A 26,684-nucleotide genomic window follows, 5' to 3' on the forward strand; every position below is an offset into this window, starting at 1 on the left:
CACACATTGGCTAGATTATATGCATCTATTCTTGAGCAGGAGTTGAGTAGATGGGCAGAGAGAGAGGGCATACGTGCATCAGGGCAGGCAGGGTTCAGGAGAGGTTTCTCCACTCTTGACCATATCTTGACACTCAGAGCTATTATTGAGGAGGGCAGATTATATGGCAGGAGGATTTATTGTTGCTTTGTGGATTTCCACAAAGCTTTTGACACAGTACCGAGAGCCAGACTGATGCGCAGACTACAAGAGATGGGAGTGCCCACAGAGCTGATTTGGGGAATCATGGCTTTATACAGGACAGTTGTGGGGCAGGTACGTACTACCCAGGGTATATCTGAGATGGTTCACTCCACTATTGGGGTGAAACAGGGCTGCCCCCTTTCCCCTACCTTATTTGGGATGTATGTGGATGAGGTTTCGGACTATGTAGAGCGGGAGGGTGACAGAGGAGCACAGCTAGCAGGGACATGGATTCCGCTGTTATTGTATGCTGATGATATTGTGCTGATCTCAGATTCTCCAGAGGGGATGCAGCGTCATTTGGATGCATTGCACATGTTTGCAGAGGACAGTGGATTGTCTGTTAACCTTGGTAAAACCAAGGTGATGGTGTTTAACACCACAGCACAGTGGGTTAGGAGGTCAATGCCCACCTTTACATATGGTCAGGAGACAGTGGAGTATACAGATGCATATACTTACCTTGGTGTGGTTTTTAGTGGCCCACTATTTTCCTTGAGGAGAGCAGCGGAAACCAGATTGACCAGAGCTTATGCAGCATTGGGGAGACTAGAGAGGATGTGTTCGCAGGTTCAGTTTCAGGAACCTCGAACAAAGCTGTGGCTCTTTGACACTTTGGTCACTTCAGCCATGCTGTATGGAGTGGAGATATGGGGACCCTCAGTGGATCACCACAGCCGAGCTGGTAGCACTGATGGATGGAGACGTATGGAGAGGTCCTTGGTTTCTATGATTTCCCGGATGATTAGGGCCAAGGCCTCCGTACCACATGATATTATCCGTGCAGAGATGGCTGCCCCCCCATTGGTAGTAGAGGCACTCACTCGATCAGTCTCCTTTATACATAGCACTTGGGCTCTCCCTAGAGACAGATATGCTCGCTTAGCCCTGGAGTCTTCACGACAGTTGGCATCACAGGGAGACGGATCATGTTGGTATGCACAGATGACAGCTTGGTTCCAACTGCATGGCTTTAGTATGGACAGGCTACCTCCATTTCAGTACTCCCTGGATGCACCCTCCCTCTCTCTCACACGGGCAGAGATTACCAGACTTATCAGGCAAGACTTGACTCAGCTGGACACTAGGAGGACATGGATACAGCCGACACACGAGCTTGGTACGAAGATGGCTTTCTATAGAGATCATCTTCTCCAGCTCACGGAGGATGGGTTTGTGATTAGACCCAGCTACATGGATACTCATCTTTCTCATGGGGTACGGTGTGCTATTGGTCAGATGCGCACATCCTCACACCAGCTAGAGATTGAGACTGGCAGATTCAGAGGAGTACCAGCTGAGGCCAGGATTTGTCAGCTATGCCAGATGGAGCCAGAGACAGAGTTACATTACATGTGTCACTGTCCAGTATATTATGAGATACGAGGCCGTTTTCACTGCCTGTTCAGAGAGGGCTTTGGACCACTTTCTAGAGTCATGAGATACCAGGATCAGAGATGCCTCGGATTGTACTTGCTGGAGCTGCGTAGACATAGAGAGGGTCTCCTGAGAGGGAGGGGATCAGAGAGGGAGAGACACCTACAGAGGCAGATTACAGACTTCTTTCGACCAGAGATTGAGCAGTCAGGTCAGCAGGCATTGCAGCTAGCCCCAGAGTACAGCCGCACCAGAGGTACACTGATTGATCGGGCTATAGAGCTGGGGCGGTCCAGGCGCCCCAAGATGAGAGGCCCATCTCGACACCGGCGGAGACTACAACAGAGGATCAGGATCATACTAGCACGGCATGGGAGACGTCCAGTCAGAGTACTCACCATGGAGGACATTGAGGATATCCGCCATCGACCGATGAGAGACATCTTTGGATAGTGATGTGTATGATGCTTACCTTTGTTGCTGGAGTTTTCCTCCTAGATGTTATCCATTAGGCGTTCCTGGTACCGTACTTTTCCTCATAGTTGTTTCAGTTTCACTTAGTTGTTTAGTTGTTTTTAGCTTTCCTTACACAGACATTGTATCAGATCCACCAATTGTTGTAACCTTTTTGGTCTCATAGGTCATTTTGGCCTTTTGAAGACGTTAATATATCATTTCATTTCATTTCTCTCTCTCTCTCTCTCTCTCTCTCTTACATGCGCTGAGGTTGATCATGGTAACACACAACAGGGCCTTTTTTATACCTTTATTTGGTGAGAATCTTTAGCATCCAACTTCACAAAGTAGAGAGAGAGAAGAGAATAAGAGTGAAGTAGATGACACCTTATTGGGTCCCAAATACCCACTAGAGAGCCCCTGCAAGCAGGAATTTAGCATTTATTGTCATTTATAAATATAAACTTTATTAAATAAATGACCAGCCAACTTGACCAGCCTCTAGTTAGTATGAATAGGCTTGCATAGGGCTTAGTTTCTCATTCAGTCTTCAATGTGCTAAGAGCTTTCCTCCTCAGCCCTAGGAGTTCCCTTGCCTTCAGCTCTAGACTAGTCTCATCCAGCCCTTGGAGTGCTTGAGTTTGCTTCAGCCAGCCCTGCTTCTCCAACGCATGCAGTTCAGCAGTCCCTACAAGCATAAGCGCAGCAATTCAGCAGTACTAACGCAGCCAGACAGCAGTCCTAACTCAGCAATCCAGTAGGACAGCATACAAGCGCAGCCGTACCCCAAAACAGCAAACAGTCCTGCGTTTTTTGTCCAGCATCAGTACAGTCCTGCGTTTTCTGTCCAACATCAGCACGGCCCTGCGTTTACAGTCCCACAGCAATCCTACCTTGCGTTTCAGTCCAGCCTCATCCATACAGTCGGCGTTTCAGTCTACAGCAGTTCTCAGCCTCCCAATCATCATCCCCATCTGCCCTAGCCATCTGGTAAAGGTAACATAGCATTCATAAGCATTTACAGCATTCTAACATAGCTTAGAACAGTCCACCGCCTTCTTTTCTCAGCCTCAGGTGTGCAGCCCTTCCTCATGCCCTTGGGAAGAGTGCAAAGGCTCGAGATCAGTTCATCGAGGTGTTTCTACAGCCGTGTAAAGTTCAGCCAGGCTTCCGATCCTCCGAGATCTTGCGTTTGGCTTATCTACAGTCCACAATCATTCTCTCTAAAGAAATAGAGCAAATACTATCTCGTTATCGGGATAGGGGGCTCTTCAGTGGGTAATTCGGGACCCAATCTGGTGTACAATTCTCATATCTCTCTCTCATCTCTTTAAAGTTTGAAGTATTAAAGTGGATTGCTAAACTCATCACGAAACTCAGGATACAGAAGACGGTGTGAGCATTTGTGTGACAGGATCATCCAATACAAAGACTTTCACTGCATATCACATTGGTATTAGATTCAGATTGTCCACACACACCGTATCCACCGTGGGGGCATCCTTGAATGGTTAGATTGCGTTCCGGCACGACCACCAACTTCAGCATCATGTCTACAGAAGAGAGTACTCATCAGCCGGAAGACGTCTCCCCCGAAGGAGACCATGTTCTTCCGCCTACAGCAAACACCATAGCTCTTCTTAGAGCTCAGAAAACCAGCTGCTCATGGAGCGTCTCCAACTCTTGGAGGCAGCAGCAGCACGTCCTTCTCCACCTCCAGCAGCACCCGACTACATCTCCCTCTTCTTTCAGATGGAACAACAAAGGAGAGAGGATGAGGCCCGAAGGAAAAGAGAAAAAGCAGAAAGACAGGACTATGAGGAAGCCCAATGCAGAATCGACGAGGACCGGCGTCAGCCTGAACTCGCCACTCGGGAACACCACCGTGAGCTTGATCGAGAACGTATGTTACTCGAGCACCAACGGGAAAAGGAGGCCATACACTTGAGGTATCAGCAACTCTCCTCAGTCTCCCCAATCATAGGTGTCACCAGCTAGCAGTCCGCAGCAGCATCAACCACCGTCATTCGCATTCAACCAAACTTCAATAAGTATGATGGTAAGTGTGATCATTCATCAGTTAATCAATTTATTCATCAGTTTAATGCTCATTTTCCATTAGCTTAGATCACAGACCCACAAGATAAAGTCCACTTAGCGGCTCCCCATCTCACTGGTGAGGCAGTCACTTGGTAGCAGCATTGGTCTAGTATTCATACGGACCAGGCCACCGGTGTCACAGCCTTTGACTGGGACATCTTTGTCCATGATCTGAAGACCAGATTTCTCCCACCCCAGTACATGACCGGTCTGAAAGACGAGTTCTATGGACTCAGATAGAACGGATCCCCAGTGCTTCAGTTTTCTGGTAAGGTTATTACTTTAGCACAATAGTTAGGATTATCTGAGCAGGCTAAGATGGAGCAATTCATTCGTGGATTGGACTCTAGCATTCGGTTAACAGTTTGTAACTTTGAACCAAGTACATATGACCGGGCTCTGACCCTCGCTCAGAATGAAGAAATGAAGCTGAACGGGGGCAAGCCCAAGCAGTCATCTCCATCCAGTACCAAACCCCAGCAGCAGCAATCAGCTGCACAGACACGGAAAGGTAACGCTTCTTCTAAAGATGCTAAAAAGGACGGCAGTAATAGCTCCAATTCAGGGGGCAAGAAAGATAAAGAACCTAAGAAAACCCCTAATGAAAAGGCTAAAGCAGGCATTACTGGAGGTTATCTTCCTCCAGAAGAGCAAAGGAAGTACCACTCAGAAAGCAGATGTTTTTTCTGTCATATTATAGGTCATGGTAAGAAGGATTGCCACAAATGGCAAGCGGCACAAGCCGCCAAAGCTCCTTCTGCCACAGTTGCCACAGCCTCCCCAGCTCCTGCCTACTACCTCAAATGCAGTTCAACTTTTACCTTCTATGCATCCTATGCCATCCGTGGTATTTGATGCTAAGCAAGAGGGTGAGAGCGATGCTGCTCAAAAGAGCCTCATCCGAGCTTATGGCTCTGCCCAGGGCCGACAGTTTGTAGTCCTTTTCGATATGGGTAGCTCTAAAGACGCCATCTCTCCCCAGTTGGCTAATAAATTGAACTGCACATTAGTCCCATATCATCTGGATGTGGACGGGTTTACACCTGGTCTTCGCACCCACATTTCCCAGAAGGCACAGCAATTTGCCTTTGAAGTTCAAAAGGCCTCATTTCAACGAGATTTCATTGTCTCACCTCTGTTGGGGTGTGACATGATCTTAGGAATTCAGTCGTTCCGTCAGTATGACCCTATTCCCGTTTGGGGGCAGGACACTTTTACTATTTGTAAAGGTTTTCCTGAGCCTGCCATGATTCGTGGGGATAGAAGCATTCTTGGCATCCCATTGATTTCGCATCTCCAGGCCAGACGAGCTATCCGCAAGGGAGCAGAAGGAGCACTCCTTTATGTTCGTGCTCAAACAGCCCCTCCCTCATTAGTAGCATCCGTTACATCTTCAGTCCCTCAGTTAGCAGACCTCCTATCTAGACATCAGGACATTATGCTTAGGGACGATCTCCCGCCCAGTCTCCCACCCTCTCGCCCTGAGGACCATCACATTGATTTGGTCCCTGGATCAGTTCCTCCTAGCAGGTTTCCCTATCGTCTTTCCAAGACTTTAGAGGGCAAGTTAGAAAAGCAGTTATCTGAGCTTCTCCGAGCTGGATTCATTAGGCCTTCTTCCTCCCCATTTGCTACACCTATCCTATTTGTCCAAAAGAAGGACAAGTCTACACGCCTTTGTGTAGACTACAGGGCATTAAACAAACTCACTATCAAGAATAAGTTTCCTATGCCTAGGATAGAGTACATTTTGGAGCGTTTAGACGGTGCTAAGTTTTTCACTAAGATCAAACTCAAGAGTGGTTACCATCAGGTCCGCATTTTTGAAGCTGACATTCCAAAAACAGCTTTTCAGACAGAGCGTGGTCACTACGAGTTCATAGTCATGCCTTTTGGGCTTACAAATGCACCCGCAACCTTCAATAAGATAATGTCTAGGATTTTCGCAGTCCACATTGGGAAGTGTGTTTTCATATTCCTTGATGACATACTAGTCTTCTCAGCCACTGCAAAGCAGCATGAGAAAGATGTGGAGAGAGTCTTGCAACTTTTGCGAGAGAATCAGCTCTACGTAAACGCCAAAAAGTCTGTCTTTTGTCTTTGGTGTTGGGCAAAAAAGATCCTCAGCTTACCGGACTCGCGCTCGCTGAAGCTCTCGCCTCCCCCCCCCCCCTTGCTCGCGCCTTCGTCCCGCCTGCTCACGCCTTCGTCCCCCCCCCCCCCCCTGCCGTGCCCGCCCCCCTTTCGCCCCCGTCTGCCCCCCCTTTCGCCCCCGTCCGCGTCCCGCCCCCTGCCCACCTGCCCCCCCTCTCGCGTCAGCCTGCCCCCCGCGCCCGCCTGCCCCTTTCGTGCCCACCTGCCCCTTCGCGCCCGTCTGCCTGCCTGTCCCCCTTTCGCGCCCGCCTGCTCCTACCCCCCTTCGCGCCCGCATGCCCGCCTGCCCTCGCCCTTTCCCCGCCCCCCCCCCCCCCTTCGCGCCCTTCCCGCCCCCCTCTCGCGCCCTTCCGCTCTCCCGCTCCCTCCCCGCTCCCCCTCGCCTCCCCCCCCCCCCCCCCCCCCCCTTCTGTCATCCGCCCCTCCTCCCCTCACTTTCGGTTTTTCCCTCCCCGCTCCGCACTTCCCCCCGTCCCGCTTCGCCCTCGACTCAGCTTCAGACTCTGATGGAGGCCCCTCCCGCCCCACCTCAGAGAGACTCTTTCGCAGCCCCCTCGCCCGCCCCTGAGGATACCCCCATCAAGCTTTCTCTTTCGCCAGAAGAGGAAGCAAGCCTCGCCGCAGAGGTGGAACGCCTCCAAGCACATTCCACCATCTGCCGTATAGTTGGCACCCGCCCCAGTAGAGGGGAGATCCGGGATCTTCTCCAGGCCCGCCTTCTTGCAGATGTGGGCAAGATCCTGGACGTTCAGTTACTGGGCCGCAGCCATTATCAGATTGAGTTTGAGACAGCCCAGAGCGTGGCCCAGGTCCTAGCCATGAGTCCCCTTGACATCAGGGATGATTAGTCATACATTGGCCAAACTTTATGGCGCAGTGCTCGAGGCAAAGTTGAGCTCATATGCAGAGAAGGAGGGGCTATGAGCACCAGGGCAGGCTGGATTCCGATGAGCTTTCTCCACTATTGACCATATATTCACTCTGAGATGTCTGATTGACCAGGCTAGGACGCGGGAGAAGAGATTATACTACTGCTTTGTGGATTTCCGCAAAGCATTTGACACGGTGCCACGAGAGACGCCTACAGTCATTGGGGATCCCATCAGAGATGGTTTGGGGCATCTATGCTTTATATGAGCAGGTCTTCGGGCGCATACGATGCCCCGAGGGGCTATCTAATGTTATTGCTAGCACCATAAGTGTGAAGCAAGGATGACCACTCTCTCCTACACTATTTGGGCTATACATCGATGAGGTGGCTGACTTCATTGGTCACGGTGGTGGGAACGGGGTAGACATCTCAGGTACCACGGTCCACATTATGCTATATGCAGATGACATTATTCTAGTCTCTGAGTCGCGGATGGGACTACGGCACCATCTCCATGCACTCAATGACTTCTGCACACAGAGGGGGCTTACAGTGAACCTTGGGAAAACCAAGGCCATGATTTTCCACACCTCAGGGCCGGTTCGACGACAGGCTATCTTCACACTAGCAGGACGACAGGTAGAGGTGGTAGACTCATATGTGTACCTTGGGATTACATTTACGACTCCGCCACAAAGATTTACTATGGCACAGGCAGCCAGGGATAGACTCACACGAGGGTATGCAGCTCTGGCCATGCTAGAGAGACAGTGTCACCAGGCACACTTCCACGAGCCCCGCACGAAGGGGTGGTTGTTTGACACACTAGTCACCCCTGCTTTGATGTATGCTGCAGCAGTATGGGCACCTCGGCTCGCCACCTCCACATGGTCTCAGATAGAGAGGCCTCAGATTCTCATGCTCTCAGATAGAGAGGCCTCAGATTCTCATGCTCTCACGGATGATCCGCAGCAAACCCTCCGTCCCACATGACATTGTCCGGACGGAGTTTGCTGCACCTCCTATGCTAGTAGAGGCCCTCTTCCAGACGATCTGCTTCATACAGAGGATCAGAGATATGCCATCAGATCGACTCTCACATAGAGCTTTTGAGGCGTCCAGGCAGCTCGCAGAGAGTGGAGATAGGAGATCATGGTATTCACAGATGATACAATGGCTCACTCAGCATGGTCTTGACATAGATCATCTGCCACCTTTCCAGTATGATATACATGCACCACACATCCAGCTCTCTTAGAGTGAGAGGAACAGAGTCCTTCGGCAGGATTTATGGCAGCGATACACTCAAGAGACTTGGATTACACCCAGTCAGCCTCTACCGCCGAAGATGCTATGCTACAGAGATCAATTTATGCGTATCTCAATGAATGGATTCATACAGAGACCTGGATACATGGATGTGTACATGCCTCACAATGCCCGAGTGGTGATTGGCCAGCTCAGAGTCTCATCACACCAGCTTGAGATTGAGGCAGGTCGGGCAGCACGGATCCCCAGAGCAAAGGGGATATGCAGACTATGCCAGGAGGAGGTTGAGTGTGAGGAACATTATGTATGCAAATACAGAGCATATAGTGTCATTAGAGAGAGAGACACCACCATCTTCAGTGGACATCCCTCACTCCGCCAGATCATGGAGTCCGTAGACCAGCGCAGATTTGGCCAGTTCTTGCTAGAGACACAGCGCCACAGAGAGACACTGCTACGGACTCATACCACAGGGAGAGGTGGGCGACAACTCCAACTCACTGATTTCTTCCAGAGATCTATCCCAGTGCCTACCCTGACACAGGAGGGGGTTACACTTCAGCGCGCAGCAGACCTCCGAACCAGACGGAGACCGAGAGCACCAGGCTACCAGACTCCCAGACTACATCAGAGGGAGATCACAGAGATACGGACTCGACATCAGCACCATATCCAGGAGCGGCTAGCTCACTTACACTCACACCCGGAGATCATGCTCCAAGGTATTTTTGCCTCACCATCGCCTATGTATCACATATTACACCCCCATTATGGTACTGGTTGGAGCTAGACAGATCTGCATTGCATTCTTGTATACCCTCCGCATATAGGTTGCATACTGAGCCTCTAGCAGTAGTGCTCCATCCATCACACCCCCCCACTAGCTCAGTACTTTCATAGTTTATTTCATGTTCATTTTGTCCTTTTTTTTTTTTCTAGACATCTAGAAAACATTGACAGTTGTACATTGATTTGTCTCATAGGTCGAGTTTGGCCTCTAGTAGACGTTATTACAGCTTTCTCTCTCTCTCTCTCTCTCTCTCTCTCTCTCTCTCTCTCTCTCTCTCTCTCTCTCTCTCTCTCTCTCTATATATATATATATATATATATATATATATATATATATATATATATTATTTTTATTTTTTTCTCTCTCTCTCTCTCTTGGATACATGGTGGAATCTGTCATAGCACGCCCCGCTGGGTTTCCAGAACATCCTATGGATGGTAAAGCTAAAGCTAAAATCGGGATAAACCACTAGCCCATCCACCATGGCATGAAGCTCTGAAGACATTCCAAAAGAAGGAGGAAGAAACGCTTCCACAAAAAGAAGACGAAGACAACCAGAAGTTAAAGGAGCAAATAGGGCAACTCCATATTCAACTCGAAAGAGCCCAAATGAAAAAAATACTAGCAGAATTACAGGCAATCTTGGCCAAGCAAGAGACACCCAAAGAACAAAGTTCCTCAATGGAGCAATGGTGTCGATGGATGACTGAAAAAGAAGAGCGAGACCGTGAAGTAAGACTAGCCGAATAGCTAGCAGAGAAAGCCAAACGCAAGGCCAAAGAGGAGCAACTGCAGACGAAGCTCGAAGCAAAGGTGAACCACGAGCAAGAGGCCCGAGAAGACTTGAGGAACCAATTCCAACAAACTCTGCAGACTCTGCTAACTTCTTTCACCCTTTCTCGGTCCTCCACAACCACAGCCACAACCTCGACAACCGTCATCCGCGCCTCACCGAACTTCACCAAGTACGACGGCAAGTGTGACCATTCAGTTGTCACCCAATTCATCCACCAATTTGTTGCCCATTTTCCACTCTCCAAGATCACATATCCCCAAGATAAAGTCCATCCGGCGGCTCCACACCTCACAGGTGATGCAGTCACTTGGTGGCAACATTGGTCCCGTTTGCACAGAGATCCCTACACCAGCTTACAGGACTACAATTGGGACACCTTCGTGTCTGATCTGAAGACAAGGTTTCTACCTCCGCAGTACATGACCAATCTCGAAGACAAGTTCTACAAACTCACCCAACGTGGCTCCCCTATGATCACCTACTCCAACAAAGTGATCACATCAGCCCAATAGTTGGGGAAGTCAAAGGAGGAGAAGCTGAAATAGTTCATTCGAGGATTGGATCAAAACATTAGGTTCCCCGTTCGAAACTTCGAACCCGAGAGTTATGATAGGGCTTTGACTCTTGCGCAGAACCACAAGATGATGCTCAATGGAGGCAAGCCCAAAACCACTCCAGTCGCCCCCAAACCCCAGCAGCAGCAAACGCAGACAACGCAGCACAACCAAGCATCTAATGAAGAGTGAGGTAAGGGGGTATTCAACAACAAAGACCAGAAGAAGAAGGGTCAGAATAGCTTACTGGGAAGGAGTGGCAAGATGGTCCCAAGAAGACACCTAAAGAAAAGATCAAGGAGGGCCTTACCGGAGGATTCCTTCAACCAGATGAGGAGCGGTACTTCAAAGAGAACCGTTGTTTTTTCTACCACCACACAGGACATGCAAAGAAAGATTGTTCCAAATGGCAAGCGGAAAATGGCAAGCAACAAACCTCTATAGTGGCTACCGCCACAACTATGTCACCCCCTCCACCCCTCTGCCCTCAACCACTAACGCTGTTCAGCTCTTGCCCGCTTTGAATGTAGTACCCGCAATGATATTCGATGATAAGCAAGAGGGCATAGTTGAGGAGCTTCAAAAAGATCTTATCAGAGCTTATGGGCACAGCAAAGGGGCAACAATTTGTTGTTCTTTTCGACATGGGCAGTTCTGAAGATGCCATCTCTCCACCAAGATGAGATGTGCCCTTGTGCCTTATCATTGGGACATGGACGGGTTCACTCCCGGTCTCCGTACCCATATCTCCCAGAAAGCTCAGCAGTTCACCTTCACAATCCAGAAGACCCAGTTTCAAAGGGATTTCATTGTCTCACCCCTTCTCCGGTGTGACATGATCCTAGGGATTTAATGGTTCCACCAGTATGCACCCATTCTTGATTGGAGGCAGGACACCTTCACGATCGTCGAAGGTTTGCTTGAGCCTACTATCATCCACGGGGATCGAAGCATTCAAGGTATTCCGCTCATTTCCCACCTCCAAGCTAGTAGAGCTATTAGAAAGGGAGCAGAGTGTGCGATGATCTATGTCCGCCCACAGCAGATATCGACATCCACTGCTACTCCATTAGAGTCACAAATGGTAGGACTCCTCTAGCAATTTCATGACATCATGTTGCGGGATTATCTCCCACCCAGAGCCCCACCCTCTCGTCCTGAAGACCATCATATCAATTTGGTACCTGGAGCTGAGCCACCCAGTACGTTTCCGTATCGACTTTCCAAGGCGTTGGAAGCCGAGTTGGAGACGCAACTCGCATAGTTGCTTAGGTCTGGTTTCATCAGGCCTTCATCCTCTCCATTTTTTGCACTGATTCTTTTTGTTCACAAGAAAGATAAAACCGCATGTCCCTGTGTGGATTACCAAGCCTTGAACAAGTTGACAATCAAGAATAAGTCCCCCATGCCAAGGATAGAGTACATCCTCGAAAGACTGAACGGTGCTAAGTTCTTCACAAAGATCGACCTCAAAAGTGGCTATCATCAAGTTAGGATCTTCGAAGCCAATATCCCAAAGACAACCTTTCGAACAAAACGAGGTCATTACAAGTTTGTGGTCATGCCTTTTGGCTTAACCAATGCACCGGCTACATTCAACAGATGATGTCTCGAGTCTTCAATGTACTCATCGGTAAATGTCTATTCATTTTTTTGAATGACATTCTTATTTTTTCTGCCACTGTGGAACGGCACGGGAAGGATATGCAAAAGGTCTTGCAAAGTTTGTGAGATAACAAACTCTATATCAATGCAAAGAAGAGCATATTTGGAGTTCAAGAAGTCCAATACCTGGGCTACATGATCAGTTCCGATGGAATTCGCCTTGACCCTGAGAAGATAAAGGCAATCCTCGATTGGGATGTTCCGAAGATGGCCCAAGAGATACAATCCTTCGTGGGCCCTGGCCAAGTATATAGCTCGCATATGGATCGGTTTTCTAACCTTGTAGCACCATTGACAAATTTGACAAGGGAGTGAAGACTAGAAGACAAAAAGTTTCAGTCACACAGGTAAAGCTTTAGAGGCGTTCTTTACTTTGCAAAAAGCGGCTTCCGAAGCACTAGTCCTCAAACTCGCATCATGGGATGATCCCTTTGAGGTGATCACCCATGCTAGTAATCTCGCCATTGGAGCATTACTAGAACGAGAAGGAAGACCTATGGCGTATTACAGCAGGAAATTTAATGATGCAATAAAGAACTATTCTGTCTATGACAAAGAGTTGCTAGGAGCTATCACAGCCTTGAAACAGTGGAAGCCTTTTCTTTATGAAAGGCAATTTACTATGAAGACAAACCACCACGCCTTGAAGTGGTTACAGACTATGCCAAGTGCCCAATGGAGTGATAGATAGCACCGGTGGAGTCAGTTGTTCCAACAGTTTGGCGGAATGATTGAGTATGTACCGAGTAAGCAAAACCCTGTCGCAAATGCTCTTAGTCGGAAAGGTAGTATTCTGACAGTACAAGAGTCCACTGTGTTGGAGATACAAGGAAAGGACTGAGATAGTATGAAGACACAGTATGCATATTGTCCAAAATTTGGAACTCCTTATAGTATGGCCCTTTATTCAGAACCAGGTCATTATACCATTCACGACAGTTTGCTCTTTTACAAGAGCCGGCTATGTGTTCTCAGGGAGGAGAGACCGGCACTCCTCCATGATTCACTCGTTGGTGGTCATCGCGGGATCAACAGTACTTTCGAGAAGTTAGAAAGATTATTTTATTGGCCGAAGATGTGCAGGGATATATACAACTATGTTTCCGCATGTCCCATATGTCAGAAAGTGAAAGTGTCTTACACCAAACAGGCAAGGTTGCTTCAACTATTGCCCGTTCCTGAGGGTCCTTTTCACAACATTTCGTTGGACCACTTCCCGCTTCTACTGGATCTCTGAATACTCGGTGTATGACAATAGTTGACAGATTCAATAAATTTTGTATGCTTATACCATGCAAACAGATGGCCACAGCAGAAGGTATAGCCCGGCTTTTTCTCCGACATTCGTATCCAATATGTGGTTTGCCAACGAACCATTACTTCAAATCGGGATCCGAAGTTTACATCTCACTTCTGGCGAGCTCTGTTCGACAACTTTGGTACCAAATTGCAATTGTCCAACACATTCCATCCCCAAACCGATGGCCAAACATAGATTTACAACCAGATGGCTTTCGATGTGCTTAAAGCATTCTGCCATGTTCAACAATCGAAGTGGGAGCTTCACCTCCTGTTGGTGCACGCAATTCTCAATGACATACACTCATCAAGTGTTGGCATAACTTCTTATGAGGCAACCTTTGGTCAAAGATTTTCATCCCTTCTCACTCAAATTGTTAAGGATACCCTACCCTAACCGTGTCGTGGGAAGTTACCCCACTGAGCTCGAGCATGGGTCAAGAGCTTCACTGTAGCAGCTCCTCACTGCTGTCCTCCTGCACTCGTCGTCACACTAAAGCGGTTGCTCTAATCCAATGGGTGATGCAAGCTCTCTCGCGAAGATCGTGTGGGATCTCCGCGGAAGAGTATTACATTGGTTAGCGTAATCACGAGAGAGAGAGAGAGAGAGAGAAAGAGAGAGAGAGAGAGAGAGAGAGAGAGAGAGGAAGCAAGAGGGAACAAGTGATTAGCACTACTCACTCCTAACCCCTAACCCTAAGCACACCACACATGCTAGATTAGAGTTGCAAGAGAGAGGGACAGAGAGAACACTCCACTTCTATTGCACAAATGGGAGAATGAGTTACAAACAAGAGACATTGGCTTTTATAGTTTCAAGCCTTTTCCCACTAGGCCACCTGGGAGTAAGTGACCCGGGACGCCCAAAACATAATTACAAGGCTTTTCTCTATGGTTTGGCCAACTAACCAAGATCCTCTTGTCTGTCCTTTGAAGCTCAATACTTGGGAGCGTCTTTAGGGCGTTTCCCTCATCAAATGACGGGATTTACAATATAGCACGGGCACCCATTACATAAGCGTGCGGACATAGTTGAAATAAGAATATGTTAACCAATATGTGGTTAACACGAATGATATTACCTTTCTTGGAAGCCAACAAGACATCAGAAACATTTTTCAACCATCATTGAGTCAGTCAAAGAGCGCCTTACCAAAGCTCAAGAGACTACCAGACAAGCAAATAAGTCAAGGAGAGATGTCAACTTCAAAGAGAGCGATTGGGTATACTTAAGGATCATGAAGCAAAGACTCAAGCAAGTGGGCAAGCGCTGTCCCGAGTTATCATTCAGGAGTTTTAGTCTTTTTCCCATCACCAAGAAGTTAAGTTATGTCGACATGCAACTCAGATTGCCAGACAGTTGGACGATGTACGTCGCCTTCCACATCTCTTGGTTAAAGCCTTACATCGGACCTTCATTACACAATGTTTCAAATGAGCAACAACCAGAAATGGTTGATGAAGCAGAAGTGATAGAGCCCCAGCATATCCTTCTACATCGTTGGAAGCACGATTCCGGACGACGACTTCGCCAATTTTATGCCAAGTTCAAAGATCGAGGGACCCATGAAGCTGTTTGGCTAGATGAAGGATTCTTCCTCGAGTATCCACAATTATTGGCGGACTACCTCGAAGCCATGAAGGTACCGTCAAGCTAAGCAAGAGAGAATGTCGTGTGCACCCATGCACTGTGGTACACGATGACACACTAGCTCATCAACAATGCAAGAAACATGTACAGAAGTAGTACCTTAATAGGATATTTTGTCGTATGCCCTGTGACCCCTTTGTGAGCCCGAATCCGGGACATGTCAGGCACGAGCTACGTAGGTCATTCTCCCATCCATAGAAGGTATAACTCCAATCCAATAGCATGTAACTATAGTGTGAAATGGTAGGTGAGTAGATATGATCCTCTACACAAGAGAGCATAACATAGCCTTGGCCTCACAAGCCCCAAGCCTTCCAGCCTCCCCTTGAGTGTGCTCCATGTCCCTATTATATAGGAGGGCTCTCAAGTGACTCTTAACTCTCTGTTTCCCATGTGTGACCCTTGGATGCCTCACCCTAACCTTAACCCTTAAGGTTAGTCCTAACCCATGCTCACAAGCCTAATGTGGGTTAGCCTCCTAGTATATGCACACATAATGTGCATATAACACCCTTGGGGTCTCCCGTAGACATTAATATCTCTCTCTCTCTCTCTCTCTCTCTCTCACACACACACACACGCACGAACACGCACACATGCACGTGTGCGTGTCCCAGACACTCCTTTGTACATGATGATATCAATTTCAATGTACTGTTCTAGTCTCATAGAACCTTGTAGTCTTCTATCAATCATAAATATAATATATCTTTCTTAGATTAGATATAGTTTATTTCCAAGAGGATAAACTGGAAACAAGAACCTCTGCAGAGTTGTTCCCTTTAAGTGGAATTGTCATCTCAACCAGTTTTCCAGGATGTTCAGCACGCATGGCTAACGAGTTGTTATTTCTCCCAACAGCCCAAAATACAGTAGAATCATCTTGTACATATTTAACCTGTGGACAAAGGATGCACGCACGGAGAAAAATTAACTGTCTGAATCGAAACAAGCAATAATTTTTTCTCTCATATCCAAGTTTGACAGCCGAAACTTCATGAATGACATGTTCACTGGCATCAGTGCAGCAAGAAGCATGCTCGTTTTTCATGTCACTAAGAGACTAGTGGCTCCTTACCTTTATTTTACAGCAGCCAAGAGATTGGAGCTCTGAATGACTCGAGCCTTGTTCAAACGCATTGATGTAAATACTGCCCGTACTTCCATCCAACATCATCTCGAAAGTTTCATCCCACCTTGGTGATAGATTATCCTCATTACAAAATTGGGTTTTTCGTGCAACATTGTCCAACCTTACTTCAACAAGTTTTCTTCCTTTTAGGAGTTCATCTCCGTTTTTACCCCTGCTACAGCTTAAGCTTTTGTCACACAGCTCGTTTGAGTTACTTGTTCCCGCCCTTAGATTCTTTCCAGAAACGACTGTGACAGATACGATGGCTCCAGAAACATGTTTTTTCAAATCGACCACTGGAAACGAGAAGCAACTCCTGTGGGGCTCAACGATAGTCTTCACCAAAATGCCAAGCATGATTTTCTCCTGTCGTACATGCAGATAAACAAATGAGTGCAAACTCTGCAGTAAGCAACTCTTTGAAAAAATAAGGAATATTATCTTTGTACTGAAAAAACAAACCAGGAAAGAAGCGATGCCAGGTATTTCGATCCCTGAAGAGGATTCCGTATCACCTCTAAAGGAGACTCCTATACGAACTTTGGGGGCCGATTCGAAAGAATACAGTAAACAATGCCCGTCTAGAACTGGTACGACACGAAGCTGTACATAAAAAAGAAAATTTGGCAGAAATAAACCTCTTAGCTTGAGAGACAAAGGGGTGCACATGAACCATCATTGTTTTTGAGACAAATACATGCAAACAGTATGACACCATACATCACCCTTGATGTGAAGACTGTTGATCACAACATGCACACGTTTCTTTATAGGCCCTGCAGTAATTAGTGCTAACAGAATGCTCATCTCATTGGTGTCCCAATCAAACCCTGTGTGAAGAACTTGCTGTAAAGAATGCCATTCCCAAAGACATCAGAGAATTAGTTGAAGTTATAGTGCATCCTTCTTTTCATCATTTCTCCCCCTTTAAACTTAATCTAAACATGCAGCCATAAAAGGATAACCGACAGGATTGCATAAAGATAGTCAAGAAAAGCTACCAAACCAAGATGAACTTTAAGAGATTGCATTGCATGAGATGATAGATGTAAGTCAGGTCGCATTGCTGTTGGCATCCAAAAGGATTATAAACATTGCACAAGAATGCATACAACAAACCTCAGCACCCTCTGTTGTCCAGTATGTGCATTCGAGCCCCAAGGCAGGTGGTGCTAATCCCAGGGAGAATTCTTGCAGCTCAATGTTTTCCTGCAAAAATGGAGCACTCAATGGCGTATATCAATGCGTTCACTTCTTTTATATACCTTCATAAGGTCAGAAAAATCTGACCTTATGAAGGTTAAAACGGGCTAGCTGCAGTGCAATCAGAATCATGGAAATGTGGCAAGCATGCAACAGGCTCAAAAAGCCATTTTGAAACTTGATATACTCACAATAAACTTTGGTTTTTTTGCCTTCAACTTTTTCTGGAAACAGCAAAAAAGTAATGAGCTTTAGCACCCTAAAACATATTGCTAGGGGCTTTAAACTCTAAAATATGAAGCTCAATTATAAGCCTGATTGAAAAGTAGTCCACAACAAGATACATGAATCAAAGCATTCTACAAGAACGGTTCTTTCAGAGGAAGGAAGAACTTCCATGCTCTAGTTGACTCTTCTCTTACCATCATCATGGCAGCAAACCTATGAGAGAGCTTTGGCTCCATGTAATTGGGCCATATATTTATGATTAGCTTGTTTAGCCACTCACAAGGCTCTAAAGGTGTCAAAGGCTGCAAAGAAGAGTACTTGTTTAGCTTGTTTAGCCACTCACAAGGCTCTAAAGGTGTCAAAGGCTGCAAAGAAGAGTACTTTTTAAAAGCCAGTTGTAGATACAAGCAAATACAAATAAAATCGCAGCAAGCCTACAAAAAGAGACTTCCTGAGAGCAAAAGAAAACAAACATTCAACAAAGACAGCACGTACTCGTGTGTTCTGAATGTGCCACTTTATTCTGTTGTTCATCTTTTCTTTGAGCAATTTGCGTTGATGCCGTCCATACTGCACAACAGGAAAAGCACTTCGTTTTCCACCAACTCACCCATGCAAAATGAGAACATAAACCTTGCTCTTTTACTTTGTTCCAGCTTGGCTCACACACCAACTCACCCACGCATGCAAAAAAAAAGGCTAACATACTTAGAACAAGCCCAAGGCTTATCAATAATAACAGGCAGCACATGGAAGCCACCAATGTGTTTCACGTTTACCAATCTAAACAACTATCATGTTGAAGAATTACTCAATCTTTCAACATGACAGGGACGCCCACAATGCTGGAAGGCCCACTTTCTGGTTTTGATCCTCCAACTTTGTTGCAAACAGCACCACACCATGCTCAATGGGGACAATTTTGGGTACATTGGAAGGCCACAAGTGGCCAGGGCATGGAAGACCTATTCAGTAGTCTTCCCTTCCATCTGCCAAACAAAATCTAGCTGATTCACACAGGGTCCTTACTCCTCTTTCAAGGGTTGAACCTTCCCTCCTTTTCCTCCTCCTAAAATCCAAAGCTAGCAGTTGGGTAGGCTGGTCAACTATGCAAAGGTGGAACCCTAAACAGACCACGAAGGGATTATGTTTCTGTCCTGTACCCGAGTATTTTACTGAGGATCTCTAAGCCATGTTTAGCCTACAAAATTCAATCATTAGTCGATTCAATGGACCTTCTTGGAGGGAATGTCACCAGCTCAATACCAAGCCATATCTCCCCAAAAGTGCATCCCCAAGCCTGAAGCTACATGCCTGAACTCCTCACTCAAGCCTTGGTGTCTCATACCACCAAGACCCACTAACCAAGTGTATGGCTAGAGCCACACCTAGGCCTGATCCAGGTCCTAACGCACTTGGTCTCCACCCACAAGGGAGTATCCATCAATGAGGCTTAACCTCGCTTCTATAGATGTCAGGTGAGGGCGTCCTAGACTTGGTAGCTTTACATTCACCCACCAACTAGTAATTTATTTAAAAAAATAAAACTCTAATCAGCTTTAAGTATCTTCACAAGATGGCATTAGTCTAAGCTCGGCACTATCACCAGTCTTATTAAGCCTTTGGGGGACATAAACACTCTCTAGAGATAGAGAGACCAACACCTCAACTTGAGCAAGAGGGCATGTCACATGTCATGTGCATGCTTGCCCATGTACATTCTCAGGGCTAATCCAGAAGGGGCAGCCAAGAAAAAGACCATTAGAACTAGGATTTTGAGCACAAGGTGCAGAAGAGAACCAATTTGGACTTGGAGCAAGGGCATGGAAGGCATAGGATGCTGTCGGCTGCTGGAAGGGATCTGTCGACTGAAGAGTCGGCTGCACCAAGACAAGGCGACTGCTGGCGTTACAGTTTATGTGGATGTGTGCCCAGTCGGACAGCATTTAAAAGCATTAAATGCACTGTAGACTGGCCGACTGCTGGTCGGCCAGTATGCCAAGTATTCAAGAGACTATAAATAGGCATGAAAGCTCCTCATTGTAATCATTCAACTCTTTAGGAGTTGAGTCCAGCATTAGGACAGATTTTGGGTGATGTTCACCTTTTGTATAAAGGCAGCCTAGGACTGTAGAAAAGTACCTTTTTGTACTATATGAAATATACTGAATTTCCAACATATCTCTCTCTCTCTACTCTCCCATCTGTCTGCGCTATGCATCAGCATGTTCTCAGGGGTGTTTAGGGTGAAAGAAGACCCCCAGAGCTTCCGCATGTTACATTGGTATCAGAGCATCAGGCTCAGCAAAGCTAAACACTGATTCAGTCCCATTTGATGGTGTACAGGTCCAAGGTACAGGAAAGTACATGGATACGAAGCCCAAGGCAAGGAACACAAAATTGGGAAGAGCTCCTAGGAGGTTTGTTGGTGGTGTTCCACAAAGCCAGAGGGGATGACAGTCCTGTGAGCCAGATAGGTTCTCGGGCAACGGTCCCAAGGGAGAATTATCCTCCAAGGGGTGATGTGAGAGTGCCAGACTCATTTCTCAGGAATGAAGACCAAGACGGTGCTCAGAGTCAAGGCAAGAATGGATTTGGGACTGGCGGGAACAGATGCCTAGATCTTATTCAAAGTCAAGGAGGTTTTGGAGACCGGGCCAGGTTTTCAAAGAAAAGGATTGCCAGAGATGAATGGATGACAAAGGGACTTCGGGAAAAGTTTGGGATGATGACAGTCATTCAAAAACAGGTTGGAATCCCGTCATCAAGTTTAGCAGAGGGGGATGTCATGTGCATGCTTGCCCATGTACTTCTCAGGGCTAATCTAGAAGGGGCAGCCAAGAAAAAGACCATTAGAACTAGGATTTTGAGCACAAGGTGCAGAAGAGAACCAGTTTGGACTTGGAGCAAGGGCATGGAAGGCATAGGATGCTGTCGGCTGCTGGAAGGGATCTGTCGACTGAAGAGTCGGCTATACCAAGACAAGGCGTCTACTGGCGTTACAGTTTATGTGGATGTGTGCCCAGTCGGACAGCGTTTAAAAGCATTAAATGCACTGTAGACTGGCCGACTGCTGGTCGGCCAGTATGCCAAGTATTCAAGAGACTATAAATAGGCATGAAAGCTCCTCATTGTAATCATTCAACTCTTTAGAAGTTGGGTCCAGCATAAGGACAGATTTTGGGTGATGTTCACCTTTTGTATAAAGGCAGCCTAGGGCTGTAGAAAAGTACCTTTTTGTACTATATGAAATATACTGAATTCCAACATATCTCTCTCTCTCTACTCTCCCATCTGTCTGCGTTATGCATCAGCATGTTCTCAGGGGTGTTTAGGGTGAAAGAAGACCCCCAGAGCTTCCGCATGTTACATTGGTATCAGAGCATCAGGCTCAGCAAAGCTAAACATTGATTCAGTCCCATTTGATGGTGTACAGGTCCAAGGTACAGGAAAGTACACGGATACGAAGCCCAAGGCAAGGAACACAAAATCAGGAAGAGCTCCTAGGAGGTTTGTTGGTGGTGTTCCACAAAGCTAGAGGGGATGACAGTCCTGTGAGCCAGATAGGTTCTCGGGCAACGGTCCCAAGGGAGGATTATCCTCCAAGGGGTGATGTGAGAGTGCCAGACTCATTTCTCAAGAACGAAGACCAAGACGGTGTTCAGAGTCAAGGCAAGAATGGATTGGGGACTGGAGGGAACAGATGCCTAGATCTTATTCAGAGTCAGAGTGGTTTTGGAGACCGGGCCGGGTTTTCAAAGAAAAGGGTTGCCAGAGATGAATGGATGACACAGGGACTTCGGGAAAAGATTGGGATGATGACAGTCATCCAAGAACAGGTTGGAATCCCGTCATCAAGTTTAGCAGAGGGGGATGTCATGTGCATGCTTGCCCATGTACATTCTCAGGGCTAATCTAGAAGGGGCAGCCAAGAAAAAGACCATTAGAACTAGGATTTTGAGCACAAGGTGCAGAAGAGAACCAGTTTGGACTTGGAGCAAGGGCATGGAAGGCATAGGATGCTGTCGGCTGCTGGAAGGGATCTGTCGACTGAAGAGTCGGCTATACCAAGACAAGGCGTCTACTGGCGTTACAGTTTATGTGGATGTGTGCCCAGTCGGACAGCGTTTAAAAGCATTAAATGCACTGTAGACTGGCCGACTGCTGGTCAGCCAGTATGCCAAGTATTCAAGAGACTATAAATAGGCATGAAAGCTCCTCATTGTAATCATTCAACTGTTTAGGAGTTGGGTCCAACATTAGGACAGATTTTGGGTGATGTTCACCTTTTGTATAAAGGCAGCCTAGGGCTATAGAAAAGTACCTTTTTGTACTATATGAAATATACTGAATTTCCAGCATATCTCTCTCTCTCTACTCTCCCATCTGTCTGCTTATGTATCAGCATGTTCTCAAGGGTGTTTAGGGCTGAAAGAAGACCCCCAGAGCTTCCGCATGTTACATCACATGCATCTATAACTCTCCACATATGCACTCTAACATGCTCTGCTAGGTTAGGAAAAAGCCGATGCCCAAAGAGAGAGCTCAAGATGCAAGCAATGAGGACTATGGGTACCGCCAATACCTAAAGCTTGCCAAGGATTAGTCCCATTTGGGACAACAGCATATACAGCTAGGGAGGAGACAACTGAAGTTCACAGAAAGAGAAATCAACCACACATGCACATACTAGAGTGGAGACACAGATTAATGTGAGCAATTCAGCCAGCCCACGAAGCAGACCCAGCAGAATATATACCACCAGATGATAAGAGGACAGGCCGGTGAAGAAAGCAAGCCCTACTGATCTCTTATGAAGGGTGCACTACAAGTCAATCAGCCAGCATAACACAGGCCAACTGCCTGCTGGCCCATTGAACTCTCCCCCCCCTCATCCCTTTGAAGAAGTGTTGGACACTTCAGGTGCTGGCAAGTCAACAACCTAAAGTTCATTTCTTTTGAGCAGAATTCAGAAGCTCAATAAGGCAAGATATTCTCCTTATTTTCATTTAAACATTTACCACGCTTGGTCCCATTGGTGGTTTTTTATCTTCCACAAGGTTACACCCTACCATGTCACTGCTAATGATGGTTGGCCAGATCTTGTTATTACTCTTTAGAGACTCATTTTAATATGAGTGTCAAGTTGTAGATTTGTAATGAACCCACCACTAATCTATCTATCACATGGAAGACCCAAAACACATTGTGCCGTAACTATCTCTCTCCCAGAATGTCACCAACCATGATTTCCAGGAATTTCCCGAGTGGAAACTTAGAACAAAGCTTTGCAAGATGGGGCATTTTCTTGATGACTTGTCTTGTGTGGTTCCTGCCGTGCCTGTCTTGCTGCTGTACTCGACTCCTGCGGGCCCAGCGTCCATGCCTCCTGATGGTCACCCTGCACCTGCTCCCTAGCACCCATACCTCCTAGTGGGCATCTTGTACTAGCCCAATAGTTTGACCAGCAGTGAGAGCTTTGGAGAGCCTATTTGGTAGTTTGGCTGGCAGTGAAAGCTTTGGAGAACCTGCATAGTAATCTGACACATAGAGATGTTAAAATATTGCATCTTTTCTTTTATGCTGTCGTGGAGCTGTCAGCCTGTTTTCCTACAGCCGACTGTTTCATGTACTAGCATATAAGAGTTGCTCCCTTATTTATTCCTACATATCATTCCTACCCTATTTGCTGGCACTTGTATTCTGTAACCTCAAGCTAATAAAGCTCAGTTCTTGCTTGCAATCTTTCTCTCTCTCTCTCATGTTCATTGCTTCTGCTTGTGCACATTCTTTCATGGTATCATTCGCCTAGGCTCTAGCTGCTGCACAATCTGTTTCTCTCTACTTTCTGCTTCCCTAGATTCTCCAGGCTGTAGATCCTTCAAACAGTGGCTGCGTTTCTCCTTTCTTAGCTGCGTTTTCTGCTCTACAACCTCTCCAACTGCTGTCGGCCAGCCCCTATGCTACGTTTTCTTCTACAGAGGCAAGTGGAGGAGGTCTAGCTGCAGATTCAGTGGGCACATCAGCTCTTCTCCCTCCAAGATCCCCTCCCTCTTCCGGTAGGAGGTTCCCGGTGGTGTGTTTTTGTGTTTCTTTTGCTGCTGTCCAACCTACATCTTCAGAGGGGGCTATTAGTCCCTAGTTGGATCCTGTGGAAAGGTGCTTGAGAGAGCACGTGGATTGCTTAGCTACAGAGGTTGTTTGAGACATAGCTTCTTTGAGGCAGACATGGGTCCCCCCTGCTGCACGAACAAGTGGTACAAACTATGATCATTGGAAGCTACAGATGAAGGTCTGGTTCACACACACGAGTCTCTGGGAGATTGTTCAGGGCCACGAACGAAAGCCTGAACGCCCTACCAGCTCTAGGAAGTGGACTCAGGACCAAGAGGCCTTTCTCACCGAACTTTCAGCTTGGGAGAATCAAGACTCAAAAGCTCACTCTGCACTTGTACGAGCAATCTCACCAGAGGTCTCCCCCGCCATGCAAACATTGGATTGTGCTGCTTCTGTTTGGAGAAAGCTGAAAGACCTATATGCACGGGACTCTACAATGCGGTCTGTCAACCTATTGGGTCAGCTCTTTTCTCTGGAGTTTACAGCAAGGACTTCCATGCAGTCATTCGTGATGAAGGTTAAGGTAATTCATGACCAATTAGTGGCAATGGGTACTGCCATGACCTCTTCTCAGTTAGCTGCTCTCCACATCATCAGGCTTCCTGCAAATTATGACATGGTTTCCCGAGCTTTGCGGGTTCATATCACAACACGTTCGCTTGAGTTTGATGATATGTGTACTCTCCTCTTGGAAGAGGAATCCATCCTAGTTTCTCAAGGGGAATTGAAAGTTTCATTGTCTATTGGACCTGATCAGGCACTCTCGACAGTGCAAAAGAAAGTTCGGAGTTGGTGTTACAAGTGTGGGAAGAAAGGCCACCTGTCAAAGGATTGTCAGTCAAAGGACAAAGGCAAAGCCAAGGACAAGGGCAAGTCTTCCAAGAAGGGCAAAGAAAAGTCACATGACACTGACTCATCTAGTGACAACCCCAGCTCTCCCAAGGCCTTACAGTCTGGAGAGAATATGACTGGTGTCCTGCTCTGATCCTAAGGGCATCCCCCGCGTGCTGTCTTCCAGAAACGGCTTGTAGGCGGGAGAGGGGGCTTTCAAAAGCTCTCTTATATTAAATCTGGAGCATGGGACCCGTGTGTCGGAGTTCCAAGTAAAGACAGGCAAGATCACTTGATGGCCCAGATGAGTTCCAAGATCAACCAAGTTTCCTTCATGGTTCGGATGAGTTCCAGAACTATTGGTTAGCAGAGACTATGGACAGGATGTGTTCCATGTTCATTTGTTCGAGGTTATTGGATGTGATGTGTTCACAGTTCTACTTTGAGTTTGGAGCCAAGCAGATTTTCTTTTGCTTTCTATAGTGGTATTATGTTCTCTGAGGACAACAAGCTGACATGTGCATTTTCCAAGGTGTACTCAGTACTGGCCATGCTGAGGTGTCCATGGTCGCACCTTCGTCATCAGTTTTTCTTCTAACTTTTTTGCACACTTCAAGATGCAGAGGGAGTGTTAAAATATTGCATATTTTCTTTTATGCTGTCGTGGAGCTGTTGGCCTGTTTTCCTACAGCCGACTGTTTCATGTACTAGTATATAAGAGTTGCTCCCTTATTCATTCCTACATATCATTTCTGCCCTATTTGCTGGCTCTTGTACTCTGTAACCTCGAGCTAATAAAGCTCAGTTCTTGCTTGCAATCTTTCTCTCTCTCTCTCTCTCATGTTCATTGCTTCCGCTTGTGCACATTCTTTCAAGAGAAACCTTCAACGAGCTAATCAATATTTGTATTCTATAATCTTGAAAATGTGGTATGTCAAGTGAAGTTGTCCTCAAATACCCACAAAATTTGGTACCTAAAATCCCTTTGGTAATAAAGAATCCAGAAGAAGAGACAGAAAAGGGGGGTGGGTTCCTAGTGGGGTGTAAACACGGATCCACACCATACTTACATGGGCACAAATCTTGCATCTAATCATTTTTTGCATTGTGTTGTCGATTAAGTAAATAATTAAGGTCTCCAGGATACACGCACCCATTACAGAATGTGAGTAATCTGACCCCTGATATTGGGCCCAAGGAAAACACAGTATCACGTGAAAGATATCTCTCTGACCCATCTTAACAGAGCAATGATCTTTATACTTGCAATTATGCTCTTTAAAAACCCACAAAGAATGTATCAAAATTATGAAAGACAAAGTCAATTTTCAACTTCAATTGATCATTTCAGAGGGGAGAAAGGAGGGCTTTTAGAGCTCAGATGCAGACCTTGATGGTGGCCCAGACAGTGAAGAGAAGGGCAACCCAGTTGGAGGAGGGGGAGAAGCATCTCTCCAGTCCCCAGGAGATGGAGAAGGTAAGGATGAGGAAGGCCAGGAGGGGGGTTTGGGCGGCTAGGAGGGGGAATCGGGCGGCCAGGCGGCAGCAGAGCTGGGACAAGGAGAGGTAGACCATGGAAATGAAGGAGGGGGGGGCGGCCATGTGGGCGGGTTCAGTGTGAGCTGAAGGAAAGAGCAGTGCTGTTGTGGTGGCTCTGGCGAATGAGCAGAGCGCAGAAAGGGAAGGTGCCACTGTGCAGGAGGGGCTAATGCTTATGTTTTTCTTTTTGCTTTTAATGCCACGAGCGACGTGAAGACTTGCTCGCTATTGGCCTCTTAAATAGCTAAACCTTTTTCTCAAATATTTGTACCCCTTTTTTTTTCCCTCCTTTCCTGCCATTTTTCCCACTAAGTCAGAGATTTGCTTTTGAGTCTTGAGACTGTCTTGACCTTCTCCTATATATCCGGTCTTTAAGCCTTCAAAGAGGTTGTTTCGATGGTCCTCCTAA

At 46.8% G+C, this 26,684-nt stretch overlaps 1 protein-coding gene across 16 annotated transcripts in view; it reads right to left on the reverse strand.

Annotated features, from left to right (window-relative positions):
• The window catches only part of LOC147631281 (synaptotagmin-5-like), a 110,977-nt gene extending 84,550 nt beyond the window's left edge, over window positions 1–26,427 (reverse strand). For 9 of the 16 annotated variants that reach the window (XM_086809637.1, XM_086809647.1, XM_086809645.1 and 6 more), the window contains exons 1-9: window positions 26,126–26,425; window positions 18,284–18,358; window positions 17,983–18,153; window positions 17,752–17,784; window positions 17,477–17,566; window positions 17,078–17,203; window positions 16,820–16,960; window positions 16,304–16,723; window positions 15,989–16,123 (exon numbers count right to left, since the gene is read on the reverse strand). In XM_086809637.1, the coding sequence (XP_086665763.1) occupies window positions 15,989–16,123; window positions 16,304–16,723; window positions 16,820–16,960; window positions 17,078–17,203; window positions 17,477–17,566; window positions 17,752–17,784; window positions 17,983–18,153; window positions 18,284–18,358; window positions 26,126–26,338 (1,404 nt within the window). In that variant the 5' untranslated portion in view covers window positions 26,339–26,425. Of the gene's footprint in view, window positions 1–15,988; window positions 16,124–16,303; window positions 16,724–16,819; window positions 16,961–17,077; window positions 17,204–17,476; window positions 17,567–17,751; window positions 17,785–17,982; window positions 18,154–18,283; window positions 18,359–26,125 lie in introns of all 16 variants that reach the window. The other 7 variants (XM_086809640.1, XM_086809641.1, XM_086809639.1 and 4 more) reach the window with 4 other exon arrangements.
• Window positions 26,428–26,684: the final 257 nt, after the last annotated feature.

This window comes from Cibotium barometz, chromosome 15, assembly GCF_041138505.1.
Source record: "Cibotium barometz isolate CiBa-2024 chromosome 15, ASM4113850v1, whole genome shotgun sequence".
NCBI lineage: Eukaryota > Viridiplantae > Streptophyta > Polypodiopsida > Cyatheales > Cibotiaceae > Cibotium > Cibotium barometz.